Source organism: Anabrus simplex, chromosome 5 (assembly GCF_040414725.1).
Source record: "Anabrus simplex isolate iqAnaSimp1 chromosome 5, ASM4041472v1, whole genome shotgun sequence".
Taxonomy (NCBI): Eukaryota; Metazoa; Arthropoda; class Insecta; order Orthoptera; family Tettigoniidae; genus Anabrus; species Anabrus simplex.
The window spans coordinates 90,443,886-90,458,644 of NC_090269.1; the positions used below are offsets into that span (position 1 = coordinate 90,443,886).

Sequence of the window (14,759 nt, forward strand, 5' to 3'; positions counted from 1 at the left end):
ATGAAATCTCAATAGAGATGAAACATGTCCCTAATATTTAATATGTTTTTTAATTAAATAGTTTTTCACTTGTAAAGTGATGTGTATTGATTGGGTGGACCAAAACCTAACTTGTTTCTTAGTTTAACTGTATCAATATGCATCTATACGATGAAGTTCTTAAATCATACTAAAGTACTGTGTTACAAAAGCATTGCAAACTTTGGGTTAAGAGTAAGGAGACCAGCTGCTCGACTAAGTGGTAGGTTCCCAACTGTCGGTGGAGAGATGGCATGGGATGACATTAATAAATGATTAAGCTTGAATGTAGTTTTTAAATAGGAAAGATCATAAGAAGATAATATTGGAATTCAAGAGGACAGATTGAGGCTAATATTCGTTTATAGGAAGCAGAATTGGTGATTGGAATAATTTACCAAGGGAGATTTTTGATACATTTCCAAATTCTTTGAAAACCTTTACAGAACACACTAGGTAAACAACTGATAGGGAATCTGCCACATGGGCGGCAGTAGTAAATGCAGATCAGTAGGGAGTGAATGAAAGAGTCATAATTAATTTTGTGCAACTTAATGACACTAGTATCACATGTTTAAAATACAATTGCACTCGGCAATGCCAGGAATTACTGCTTGTTTACGTATGGTGCACTGCCGCCAGGTACAGTAGCAAGCTAAATCTGTGACTGCTTATTTAGTCAGTCAGTCCGTCCTTTGTGATACTTCACTCTAATGTTCTTTTTCCACCTATGATTACAAAGTCACTAGACCTTCCACGATCAACACACATTCCATTCTGAGTTCACACAATTGGTTTTCCATTTGTGGCACTCACAAATAATTCTCTTAAAATCAGGGGCGGTGCATGGTATTGTTGCAGTGTTGCGGAACTCCCGATAATTTTACACTTAATTTTATTGTCTTTTCTTCTATTGTTTTAGTTTAATAAACCTAACATATATTAAAAAACATGTTAAAATCAGCCATCTTTGATTGTTCGCTGTACTAATGCTTTGTAACGGACCATTAAACGCCGCTGGCTTTGATTCAAACTTACGGGGTGTGCTCTCCTAGGGCATCAGGTAGCATCCTTGCCGGCATTGGTCTCAGGGAGTTGCACGAGACTAGCAGTTCCAAATGTCCCCATTAGATAGCACCACTCTGTGGAGATTACTTCATTCCTACTATCTATTCTCTCACAGAGTTAATTTCCATTTTTTCAATTTACAATTTTTGCTTTACGTTGCACTGACGCAGATAGGTCTTACAGCAAGGATGGGATAGAAAAGTAAGTATAGAAGATATTATAAGTAGAATTTTGTAAACAATATAAAATTATTAAGGACGAGCTGTATACTTCATAAAAAAAAATGTTAGTGCAAATTGTATAATACTGTATTCTAGGACAATGTCTTCTTCTCTTGTTAATTTAAAATTTAGTGCTGGATAATAATGTATTTTAGTGTACCATTTGCCACCAGGGTAGACACCTCATTTGCAAATAAAGTGATTTTGATTTGATATGATTTGAAAAGTGCTAGGAGTTGGAAGGAAGCGACCGTGGCTTCAATTAAGGCACAACCACAGCATTTGCTTGGTGTGAAAATGGGAAACCACAGAAAACCATCTTCAGGGCTTCCGACAGTGGTGTTCGAACCCACTATCCCCCGAATGTAAGCTCATAGCTAGGCGACGTTAACCGTGCGATCAACTTGCTGGGTAATTTATTTTCCACGCCATACCGGACCACCCACAATATTACCAACATCTTGCTTAGGGCAAATTTTCAATTCAAGTTAGTCAAAAGTAACTGTGCCAGGCTAAGTGGCTCAGACGGTTCAAGCGCTGGCCTTCTGACCCCAACATGGCAGGTTCGATCCTGGCTCAGTCCGTGGTATTTGAAGGTGGTACGTCAACCTTGTGTCAGTAGATTTACTGGCATGTAAAAGAACTCCTGTGGGATTAAATTCTGGCACCTTGGTGCCTTCAAAAACTACAAAAAGGTTGTTGGTGGGACGTAGCACAGAAAATATTATTAATGAGAGTAACTGTAGTTACAGGATATAATTAACCTCTTATTTCCTAGGTTAAAATTGCCAGATATATTTCAGTTTTAGTAGGAATGTAGTTCATTACTTAATGATAATAGACTCTCTTGTTATTTCTGTACGCTATAAAAATGTGACACTGAAAATTTTGGTGCAACACCCAGCTTCAGATACCACCAGCCGCCACTGCTTAAAATCCATTTTGTCCTGTCGGTAATGCAAGCAACATGTGATGGCTAATCGGTCCACTGATGTGCCCGCTGCTTGCCCCGGTGTGTCTACCAACTGTGTTATAGTCTAGCGCAGCCGGTACTGTGCCATCCATTTTACCAAAGTTAAACTTGTATCCCATGTAGTTCTAAAAAAATACCAGCAGGCATTTCCTCATCTGTCCTCACCCGTATTATTAATGTATTATTTTGTCTGCGGGCCATAGTTTAGGCATCCCTGTTCTAAGTGCAAGATTTTCTTTTTATTTGCAGGTAGAGCAGCGAGAAGTACGAATGATTCCTGCCTCATTGCCAAAGCGATACAGGAGTGCTTCAATAACAACTGACAAGTATGTACCTTCTTTATAATTCTTGTGTGTGTGGCCACCTCTGGGTTGCCGTTCGAATGGGCCGTCACACACCGCCATTCATCAACTCATGCAGCAGTAAGGAATTGGTGTTTTCTAAGTAATTGCAGAGAAAATATGGGAGTCGCTATATATAGGTCTTAGGTCCATATTCACCAATGCTAGTAAAAGCTTTTATTTGGTTTAGAGCTAAGAAAAGATGCACGGTACGCGGTCTATGCATACCTTGCTGTGTCCATCCCACTATTTCTGTGCAAGGTTCCATAAAGTGGTTTCTATTCCACTTTGATAATAAACAGTAACTCAACTTCTCAGTTTAGTTTGCATTACATGGCGTTTAAAAAGAAAATTGCATGCTCTCTTGGACTTGCTATTTTTGAAGACATCTCTGTCTTCCTCAAAAAAAGAGAAAACCGGCTGGTTGGATCGTCAACAGCTCCACAATTAGCTGACATGGATGGCCTAGGCATCAATGAAGAAGCATACTAGGGAAATGAAGAGTAAACTAGTTTCCTGTTGCTTTGTTTACTGAGCCAGAAGTTGCTATCACAAATCAGTCTGCCAAGCCCACTGAAATGCATGTTCCAACCAACCCTATGAACAACATTTCCAAACGAATCATAGCCGGGACTGGCTGCATAAGGAACGACATCACTAACATCACCCATACCTCAGTCACTTTCATATTGTCAAAGCCAAAGATACGACTGAGACAGATCAATGAAAGTAACAAAATTACTCTAGCCCAAACCAGAAGACATAGTGCACTCTAAACACTTGGTCTCACCAGCAAAGGCAACACAACCAAATATTTAATGTTTTCCTACTTACCTATAGATGACACCTGCAGTCCACAGACTTTCCTAATAACAACGTTCATCAGTTGCCCATTTTCAATAAGTATCGCTTTTGATAAATATTCAGTGTAATCTTGGGAAAGGCACTGGCTTGCTGTATCAACCATAAGCACTGCTGATATTTCACCTTTAGGTATTAAGGCAATAGATGCCTGCCTGGTGGCCATGGTTGTTAAGGCACAGAAGCCTGAATGGTCTGACACCATGGTTAGCTAGTTCAAGTCTCGTTGGTTGAAAACATTTCACCATCAGAATGTTGGTCGGTAGGGTAGGAGAGGCAGTGGTATACAATTTCTAATCACTAGATTGCACGCCAAAAGCCTGGATTAAATTCTAAACCTCTCTGCAGTGCTCATATGGAGTGAGGGCATATGCCACTGATGATGGTGATTCGTCCATTGGATGGGGATGTTAAGCCTTGAGTAGACCCGTGTGTGCTATATGCCAGGAGTAGGCTATGTGCCGGCACTGGGTTTCATTCTCTCCCTTCCTACTATAATAAGTCACATCATTCATTTCATCTCATTAACTCCTCTGATGAGGTTGATGTCAGGAAGGGCATTGAGTCATAAAATCCTGCATGAGAGATTCATCTCACCTCATGCCCGAACCCACAGAGAAACGGAACGAGGGCTGGACAAACAAACAAACGTATTAACGCAATATCATCAGCAAACCCTACTGCTGCCATGTTGTCGAGATCTTACAACAAGATTGTAACTGAATTGAGTAGCATGTTGTAAGTCTTTTAATTCCCTTAAACTGGGCGAGTTGGTCATGTGGTTAGGGACGCGCAGCTGTGAGCTTGCATCCAGGAGATAGTGGGTTAAAACCCCCACTATCAGCAGCCCTGAAGATGGTTTTCCATGGTTTCCAATTTTCACAGCAGGTAAATCCCATCATCGCCATAAGACCTATCTGCATCGGTGTGATGTAAGCAAATAGAAAAGAAATCCCTTAATTAATTCCTTGGTTGAACACAAGAGCGATAGAGGCAATCCTTGAGCTACTCCCCTACAAACTTGAATTTCCTTAGTTCAATCAGTAGCGGCGATTGGGAATTAGAAGTAGGGGGGCAAAAATGTAAAGACAACAAAGTACCCGAGTTTGTGGGATATAGCGGGGGTGGGTGGGGGGGTGGGTGTATATACGTTAAAACTGGAAAAGAAAGCTACTAAATGGAATGAGTTGATAATATTTATTTGAGATTTTGATTCAATACTATACAATAATACTTTCACGAGAGGAACAATATTACATATGTATTACAATTAAATAGACATACGGCGTGATTATATAATTAAAAATCATTTAGTAGTTGACTAAAAACTAAAAAAACTAACAGACACTAAAGAGACTGCCAGACTAACGAATGCGCGCGTACCCTTCCTCACAGCACATAAAAAGTCCCCACTGGCGCTATACAAATCGGTTAACCGCGTGAACGACTTTGTTGCGTATTTCCACTAATAATTTCCTTATTAATTAATTAAAGCAAATAATTAGCTGATAAAACAACAAGGCTTGTACAAATTGCTTGTTTTAATAATTCCTATCATTCCTTGTTTCATCCAGCTAAAATGGAATACAAATGCAAAGTTTTCTCCACAAAGTAGGGGGACGACTGCCCCCCCTCGCCCCCCCTAATCGCCGCTACTGAGTTCAATTGGTCGTGTCTATTTCCACATGAATCGAGTTATTCCTGAAAAGATATATTATTAAATACTTCGGCTTATTGGGAACAGATGTCGAATTTAGTGCATAATCCAGATGGTTACGACCAATATTATCGAATGTTTTGGATGCATCTAGAAAAGGGATGCAACAATTGTTTTTCCTTAGTTTCGCGTCTTGAAGACAAATGTTGACCACATATGAATTTATGAATATACCTGGTGTAGACATAAAACCTCTTGTTTGGGTTGACAAATCGATAAAAAGTCTATTTTTTCTCCCCAGACTTCTTTCAATGAGCCTTCTTAAAATAGGATAAATTTTTATTGGATGCCAGTTACTCATTACATTTGGATCTCCGATTTAAATAACAAGATAGTATGCTTTGCGGAACATAATCCCAGATTATCATTATATTTTGCTGTTCAAATGAATTATTGGCAGAAAAATTCCCAAATCACATTCTCTATAATTAAGGCGATAATATTTCCCCAGTTTAGAATTAACTCCTGTGTCCAAACATGATGTTGATGGTAGGAATGAATCAGTGTGGTTAGCATTATTAACTATATTTTCAGGTGTTAATTTGTCTCAATGCGACTTCAATAAGTGTATACGCAAACTAGGAATATTTTTAATATTCCTTTAGACAGGGTGCAATCAGCCTGGGACAAGTCAGTATCCCTTCTGTCCATCGTTAGTGTGAGATTACATACCAAACATTCATGTACATAGCATTCAAATTTTAAACTGAGACTACAGAACCCAGAACTTCCAAAAAAGGAATGAAATAAATAACTCAAAAAAAGCAATCCAAAAGATAAATTTAATAAAGGGAACTTATTAATTTAGAAAATAGTAATTTTATGAACCTCAACCTCATTGTTTCGTAACAACCATGTAAGCAAAATAGGTTGTACAAAATAAAATTGCCATAATAACTTAAAAAGGCAACAAGCACATTTCATTCTTAGAAAAACATGAAAAATACCTCTCTTAAGGATCACAGTAAACTCAGTACCAATGTAAAATAACATAAGAGTTTGCACTAATGATAATAGAGAGAGAGCATGTACACAAATCACCAATCATTTCTCGGCACATAACCTCTCCTATCGAATAACACCAAGGAGTGTGCTCAAGGCTTAACGTACCCCATCTCAACGACGCATCACCATCAACAGAGTCATATGTCGTCACTTCATATAAACACTGATGAGAGGTTTGGAACTGAATCCAAGCTTTTAGTATGCAATATAGTGATTAGAAATTGTATACAATCACCTCTCTTACCCTGCTGGCCAACATTCTGGTGGAGATTTCTTTCCCACCACCGGGTCTCGAACTGGCTGATCATGGTGTCAGATCATTTAGACTCAATGCCTTAACAAACATGGCCACCAGGCGGGCATCTATTACGTTAACACCTAAAGGTAAAATATCAGCAGCGCTTATGATTGATACAGCAAGCCAGTGCCTTTCCCAAGCTTACACTGAATATTTCTGAACCAAAAGCGATAGTTATTGAAAACGGGCAACTGATGAACATTGTTATTAGGAAAGTCAGTAGACTGCAGGTGTCATTATGGTCACCAGGCGGGCTCTGACCATGGAGATCTGACGCTCCCCTACAAGCATGTCTCCATCTGTTACCATTCCTTGCTATCTTAAACAGTCCACATTTACATCTAGTTCACCAAGATAATTTTCCAGTACCATTCTCGAACTTCCTGGAGATCTTTTCCCTTCTGGAAATCCTTCCATTACATCACTTGTTAACTTTCTGACATTATTGTGACATGACTGCGCATTGTAACCATCTGTTCTTAAGTACATCATCATCATCTTCATCATCATTTCTTCACTCCAGCAAGCCATGCGGGTGTGTATGAGCCGCATCCAGTTTGTCCTATCCATTCACAGATGCTGCTCATAAATACACACATACGTAATTCCCAATCCTTTCTTATCTCTGTATCTCTGATTCTTTGACCTTTACGTCCAAATCCCACTTTGATATTGAATTTATCTGCAATGCTATTACAAAACTATTTAAAATAGTATATGCTTAGTCCACCTTGTCAATACATTTTTATCATTGAAAATTATTTATTGAAATGTATTTTGGGAACATAATACATTCCACTTATCAGTTTGAATAAATGATTTTCAATGATAAAAGTGTATTGACAAGGTGGACAAAACTTTTAAAATACTTCAGTAATTTAAATAATTTTTAATAGCTTCAGACAAGTCAGAACAGGAACAAATACAAATACCTATTATGGTTAAGTTTATTTGCCTATAATTTTGAAACTGCATTTGGGTCATTGAGCTTTACAGAAAAATGAAATTTTTTAAATTGAAAAAATTTCTAGACAAGAGAGGGCAGTGTTCAATATCTGACAGTAAAGAGAGAGAGGAACAATGTACCTATCAACAAGAGTCCGATCCTGATATGACGTCATCGAGTGATGTAGAAGTGCACCGAGCTGCGCGGCTAACGGTTAGTGTAGCTCTGGACTCTACAATGGTATAGCAAACATTTGCAAAACTTTTGCTGTGAAGAAGTGTGAACATTGTTTTCCTTTCGTAAAATGTCACTACATATGGACAATAAATGGCTTCAAAATTGTAGAAACTGCATTTGAGAGGATAGAGCAGCTTTTCAGGTTCCAATAACGAGCGTCAAATGGCTTATCGGGAGCACCTCAAAGTTAAGGCAACTGAGCGATGTGAGGAGAGTTCTGTGCTACTGGATCTCCAGGCGAGCAAATCTACTCCTGCAGTGGTGAAAAACGTTTTAGAACTCATAAATGTAAATACTGGTCATCCTGGTGATTACGAAGAGGCTCTGTACAGCCTTTGAAGCTCCGATGATTGTTTGTGGTACAAATATAGATTTTTGTTTTGTTTGTAAAATTTTAATTTGGTACCCTGAAGAGGTACAGTGGGTCACTTAGAAGACAATGCCCTCTCTTTGGCCAGGAGATGTGTGGCGCTGATTTGAGGTGTGGTGAATGATGGGAAAGGATTGGCTGTGGGCTGTAATAGGAACTGTCCTGGCATTTACCTAATAGTGAGAATGGAAAACCACAGAAAACCGTTCTCAGGACAGCCGGCTGTGAGGCCAACTCATCCAGCTACCAAATGCAGAGCTCAAATTTCTCTCAAGACGCACTGCTCGGATATACCAGCTGGCCCTCCATCCTCATCCTTTCTACTTTTATGTGTTCTACACACACTAATGATAAATGGAATGCCTAATCGCTGATTTATAAAGGAGCACTACAATGTGCTGTATTTTGGATTAGCAGTCATTTTACTACACACTTTCTGTAAGAGGGTGCATTTGTAAAATCGTTAAAGAGGCAAAAATAAAATTTAATAACTCATTTTTATACATGTACAGACATTCCACTCTACCAAAAAGTTCCTTATATGTGCCTTGAATGATCCATTAGCTCTTTATTGCAACTCTGTTCAGTAAAATGAGTGTACAGAAAGGCAGGTAGCTATATGGAAACTCCTGTGCAAACAATCTGCGAGCTTTGGTTGCATTCCGACCATATTCTCCATAGATTAAAATTATGGCTGTGTATTCATCATTGTTGAACACATCAGCCATTAAGAAGATATACAATATTAGAAGGATCCACCTTTCAATACTCCGTAGTAAGTTGAACTAAAAAGAAGTCACAACTTGTTTATTGGGACTGGTTTTGACACATTACAAGTGTCATCATCAGCCAAATAGTAAAATAGGGCAAGATATAAAGATCTTAAAATAACTAATACATTGAACACAGGCAAAAAATTAACATTGATTATTATCGTAGTAATTCAGTTAATGTCCAAAACACAATGATCGCAGTCAAGAGAGTAAACAGAACATCATTGTCATCATTGTCGATATGTTGACAGCAACTGTAGTGCCACCGTACCAAACACCAGCCTACTATGGAGCGTTTGAAAACGAGGGGGCGCATTTGACGGGTAGCACTGAGGAACATGCAGTGAGTGGTCGTCTGTTTGTTATCTCTTCACATTCTGATGTAACTAACCTGCAGGCAGTAAAACCCCTGTGAATATCAGTTATTAGGCAGCCCATTCACCATTAGCATGTGCAGGACACTTATAAGTAAAAAGTGCGATGAGTATATATAACTTTCGCCTGCAATTTTGATGTTGATCTCTTTACGCATAACGTACTGTATGTTACTTCACATAACATTGCGCAGACACATTGTACTTCGACTTTATGTGCAAATATGAATTTGAGAAATAAAATGCCAACAATGTAATTTTAAACCCATACTGCCTAGATACATTATTACGACAATATCTATTGCAGGGTACGTACTATCTGCGTCTCACAAGAAGTCGCGGTAGCTTGTAGGCACGGCATGAGTAACAGATACTACACTAAGCTACAAACATTAGTCGTGATAAACTGTGCGAGCTCTCTGAAAGACATGCGTGTTCATTATTAAACTGTTCATTATGCAGTATTTATAGTAAATGTGTAACTAAAGCACAGTTGCACTACCAATTTGAAACTTCATAGCAGCACCTTAGTTTCACAAGAACCACTGTGGATGGAACTGATGTTATTGTCAGGACTTGAGACTGGCACATGCGCAGCAGCCATGCTTACCCTCCGCACCCCTTGCCTTGCATGTACGCGACTTCTCATCAGACGACCACAATGTTCTGTGTTGAAACTTCCAACCTAATCCTGACATTGTCATGTCCAAAATTAAAAATATGTTACGGAGGGAATATTAGCAGCGGAATCATGGCACAATTCTCTCCTTTATTTGAAGGTTTGACTTTTTATGGACCGGGCGAGTTGGCTATGCGGTTAGGGTTGCAGAACTGTGAGCTTGTATCCTGGAGATAGTTGGTTCAAACCCCACTGTCAGCAGCCTTGAAGATGGTTTTCCATGGTTTCCCATTTTCACACCAGGAAAATGCTGGGGCTGTACCTTAATTAAGTCCACGACTGATTCCTTCCCATTCCTAGCCCTTTCCTATACCATCATCGCCATAAGACCTATCTGTATCGGTGCAACGTAAAGTAAATTTAAAAAAATAGACTTATTACTGCTGGTAAAGCCAATTTTGGAGGAACTTAAAATGCTGCAGGAGCATACGTATTTGAAATACCTTCCATCAGCCAAAATTCTGGTGAAATTCTGGTGAAAGAAGAATTTGTAAGCTACGAAAAAGTTAAAGATGAGACACATGAAATTCTAGGTGTAAGGCTCATTTCTAAAGATAATAGGCAACTTGATATATTTGGAGTGTACAGATCGGGAAAGGGTAGCACTGATGCGGATTCGGAATTATTTGATAGGATAGCCAGCTATGTGGGAAACGACATGGAAAGAAATGTGATTGTAGCGGGAGATCTGAATTTGCCAGATGTCAATTGGGAAGGAAATGCGAACGACAGGAAGCATGACCAACAAATGGCAAATAAGTTAATATGGGAAGGACAGCTGATTCAGAAAGTGATGGAACCAACCAGAGGGAAAAATATCCTGGATGTGGTGCTGATAAAACCAGATGAGCTCTATAGGGAAACTGAAGTAATAGATGGTATTAGTGATCATGAAGCTGTTTTTGTGGTAGTTAAAAATAAATGTGATAGAAAGGAAGGTCTTAAAAGTAGGACTGTTAGGCAGTACCATATGGCTGATAAAGCAGGTATGAGGCAGTTTCTGAAAAGTAACTATGATCGGTGGAAAACGGTAAATAAAAATGTTAACAGACTCTGGGATGGGTTTAAAGAAATTGTTGAGGAATGCGAAAACAGGTTTGTACCTTTAAGGGTGGTAAGGAATGGTAAAGACCCACCTTATTATAATAGAGGAATAAAGAGACTAAGAAGGAGGTGCAGACTGGAAAGAAATAGAGTTAGAAATGGCTGTGGAAGTAAGGAGAAATTAAAGGAACTTACTAGAAAATTGAATCTAGCAAAGAAGGCAGCTAAGGATAACATGATGGCAAGCATAATTGGCAGTCATACAAATTTTAGTGAAAAATGGAAGGGTATGTATAGGTATTTTAAGGCAGAAACAGGTTCCAAGAAGGACATTCCAGGAATAATTAATGAACAAGGGGAGTGTGTATGTGAGGATCTTCAAAAGGCAGAAGTATTTAGTCAGCAGTATGTAAAGATTGTTGGTTACAAGGGTAATGTCGAGATAGAGGAAGAGACTAAGGCCAAAGAAGTAATAAAATTTATATATGATAACAATGACATTTACAATAAGATACAAAAGTTGAAAACTAGAAAAGTGGCTGGAATTGATCAGATTTCTGGGGATATACTAAAGACAATGGGTTGGGATATAGTACCATATCTGAAGTACTTATTTGATTATTGTTTGGCCGAAGGAGCTATACCAGATGAATGGAGAGTTGCTATAGTAGCCCCTGTGTATAAAGGAAAGGGTGATAGACATAAAGCTGAAAATTACAGGCCAGTAAGTTTGACATGCATTGTATGTAAGCTTTGGGAAGGCATTCTTTCTGATTATATTAGACATGTTTGTGAAATTAATAACTGGTTCGATAGAAGGCAATTCGGTTTTAGGAAAGGTTATTCCACTGAAGCTCAACTTGTAGGATTCCAGCAAGATATAGCAGATATCTTGGATTCTGGAGGTCAAATGGACTGTATTGCTATTGACCTGTCTAAAGCATTTGATAGGGTGGATCATGGGAGACTACTGGCAAAAATGAGTGCAATTGGACTAGACAAAAGAGTGACTGAATGGGTTGCTATATTTCTAGAAAATAGATCTCAGAGAGTTAAGAGTAGGTGAAGCTTTGTCTGACCCTGTAATAGTTGAGAGGGGAGTTCCTCAGGGCAGTGTTATCGGACCTTTATGTTTTCTTATATATATAAATGATATGAGTAAAGGAGTGGAATCGGAGGTAAGGCTTTTTGCGGATGATGTTATTCTCTATAGAGTGATAAATAAGTTACAAGATTGTGAGCAACTGCAACGTGACCTCGAAAATGTTGTGAGATGGACAGCAGGCAATGGTATGTTGATAAACGGGGCTAAAAGTCAGGTTGTGAGTTTCACAAATAGGAAAAGTCCTCTCAGTTTTAATTACTGCGTTGATGGGGTGAAAGTTCCTTTTGGGGATCATTGTAAGTATCTAGGTGTTAATATAAGGAAAGATCTTCACTGGGGTAATCACATAAATGGGATTGTAAATAAAGGGTACCGATCTCTGCACATGGTTATGAGGGTGTTTAGGGGTTGTAGTAAGGATGTAAAGGAGAGTGCATATAAGTCTCTGGTAAGACCCCAACTAGAGTATGGTTCTAGTGTATGGGACCCTCACCAGGATTACCTGATTCAAGAACTGGAAAAAATCCAAAGAAAAGCAGCTCGATTTGTTCTGGGTGATTTCCGACAAAAGAGTAGCGTTACAAAAATGTTGCAATGTTTGGGTTGGGAAGAATTGAGAGAAAGAAGAAGAGCTGCTCGACTAAGTGGTATGTGATATAGATCTTAATTCCCATAGGGAGTCTGAAATATTTGTTCCGAATGAGTAAATTTATAATACCAATATAAATGGTCCGTTATTGGACATTATAAATTTTCCAGCTAACTCATTCCTGGTTGCCAGCGTTTCGCCCTCGTGTGCTAGGCTGGGCTCATCAGTTGGTACCTAGCACACCTACCAAGACGCTGGCTAGTGCATACCGTGGAGGCCACTGCGTAGGCTAATTGTAGCCACCGGCAGTGCCAATGCACTATGAGACACTTCGTCTCATTATCAAAAATTGATGCCTGCTTGGCCATCAGATGATATAGATCTTAATTCCCATAGGGAATCTGAAATATTTGTTCTGAATGAGTAAATTTATAATACCAATATAAATGGTCCGTTATTGGACATTATAAATTTTCCAGCTAACTCATTCCTGGTTGCCAGCGTTTCGCCCTCGTGTGCTAGGCTGGGCTCATCAGTTGGTACCTAGCACACCTACCAAGACGCTGGCTAGTGCATACCGTGGAGGCCACTGCGTAGGCTAATTGTAGCCACCGGCAGTGCCAATGCACTATGAGACACTTCGTCTCATTATCAAAAATTGATGCCTGCTTGGCCATCAGATGATATAGATCTTAATTCCCATAGGGAATCTGAAATATTTGTTCCGAATGAGTAAATTTATAATACCAATATAAATGGTCAGTTATTGGACATTATAAATTTTCCAGCTAACTCATTCCTGGTTGCCAGCGTTTCGCCCTCGTGTGCTAGGCTGGGGTCATCAGTTATATATTGGTATTATAAATTTACTCATTTGGAACAAATATTTCAGATTCCCTATGGGAATTAAGATCTATATCATCTGATGGCCAAGCAGGCATCAATTTTTGATAATGAGACGAAGTGTCTCATAGTGCATTGGCACTGCCGGTGGCTACAATCAGCCTACGCAGTGGCCTCCACGGTATGCACTAGCCAGCGTCTTGGTAGGTGTGCTAGGTACCAACTGATGAGCCCAGCCTAGCACACGAGGGCGAAACGCTGGCAACCAGGAATGAGTTAGCTGGAAAATTTATAATGTCCAATAACGGACCATTTATATTGGTATTAAGTGGTATGTTCCGAGCTGTCAGCGGAGAGATGGCGTGGAATGACATTAGTAGACGAATGGGTTTGAATGGCGTCTATAAAAGTAGGAAAGATCACAATATGAAGATAAAGTTGGAATTCAAGAGGACAAACTGGGGCAAATATTCATTTATAGGAAGGGGAGTTAGGGATTGGAATAACTTACCAAGGGAGATGTTCAATAAATTTCCAATTTCTTTGAAATCATTTTGGAAAAGGCTAGGAAAGCAACAGATAGGGAATCTGCCACCTGGGCGACTGCCCTAAATGCAGATCAGTATTGATTGATTGATTGATAGTGGAGGAGAGCTTCGTAATGACAATCGAACTTCACCGTTCCCTACCTGCAAATAGTTCATGTTCTTTGTCTTTGGTTCACATCACCATATCCGTCCTTTTTCCTACATTATTTTATTTACACCTTCTTCAGATGCATGTGTTAATAACAATAATATTGAAATGTACCTCTAATTTCAACTTCTTTCCTTTGTTGCAGACATCCTGGTAATTTTTGTTGCTGAGAAGACGACTAGGTAAACTAATTGATTAGAAGAGAATTAATTCCTTGACCTACATCTTCGCACTCTATTAACAAACTGTACCCGCACCATCATCAAATTTGTAAAAATTCAGGAGCAAATGATGGATAACTTCTGTCAGAATGTATGATATAAGTTAAATATAAATAAAACTACAATTTTGTCTTTACACTTCAAACTTTTAACCCATACCTACTTTGTTTCTCAGATTAGATGTACTAAAGTCGAACGTAGGTTGAGTTCAATTTTTGTGTGCACGCAGCGACATCACAGGAAAATAGTTTATTCAAATTTCTCAAAACTTGCCATTTATATCCTGTGATACGGTGGGTGTGCACTAGGCTGTATACAGGCTGTAATAATAATAATGTCACCCATAAGTCCAACCCCTCGTCTACGCCGTGGGGGACGGG

General features: G+C 39.1%; 1 protein-coding gene across 1 annotated transcript in view; it reads left to right on the forward strand.

The window, feature by feature from the left end:
• The window catches only part of LOC136874646 (general odorant-binding protein 19d), a 55,046-nt gene extending 40,531 nt beyond the window's left edge, over window positions 1-14,515 (forward strand). Inside the window, exons 5-6 of the mRNA XM_067148271.2 lie at window positions 2,530-2,606; window positions 14,304-14,515. Of these exons, the coding sequence (XP_067004372.1) occupies window positions 2,530-2,603 (74 nt within the window). The 3' untranslated portion in view covers window positions 2,604-2,606; window positions 14,304-14,515. The remainder of the gene's footprint in view (window positions 1-2,529; window positions 2,607-14,303) is intronic.
• The last annotated feature ends 244 nt before the right edge of the window (window positions 14,516-14,759 follow it).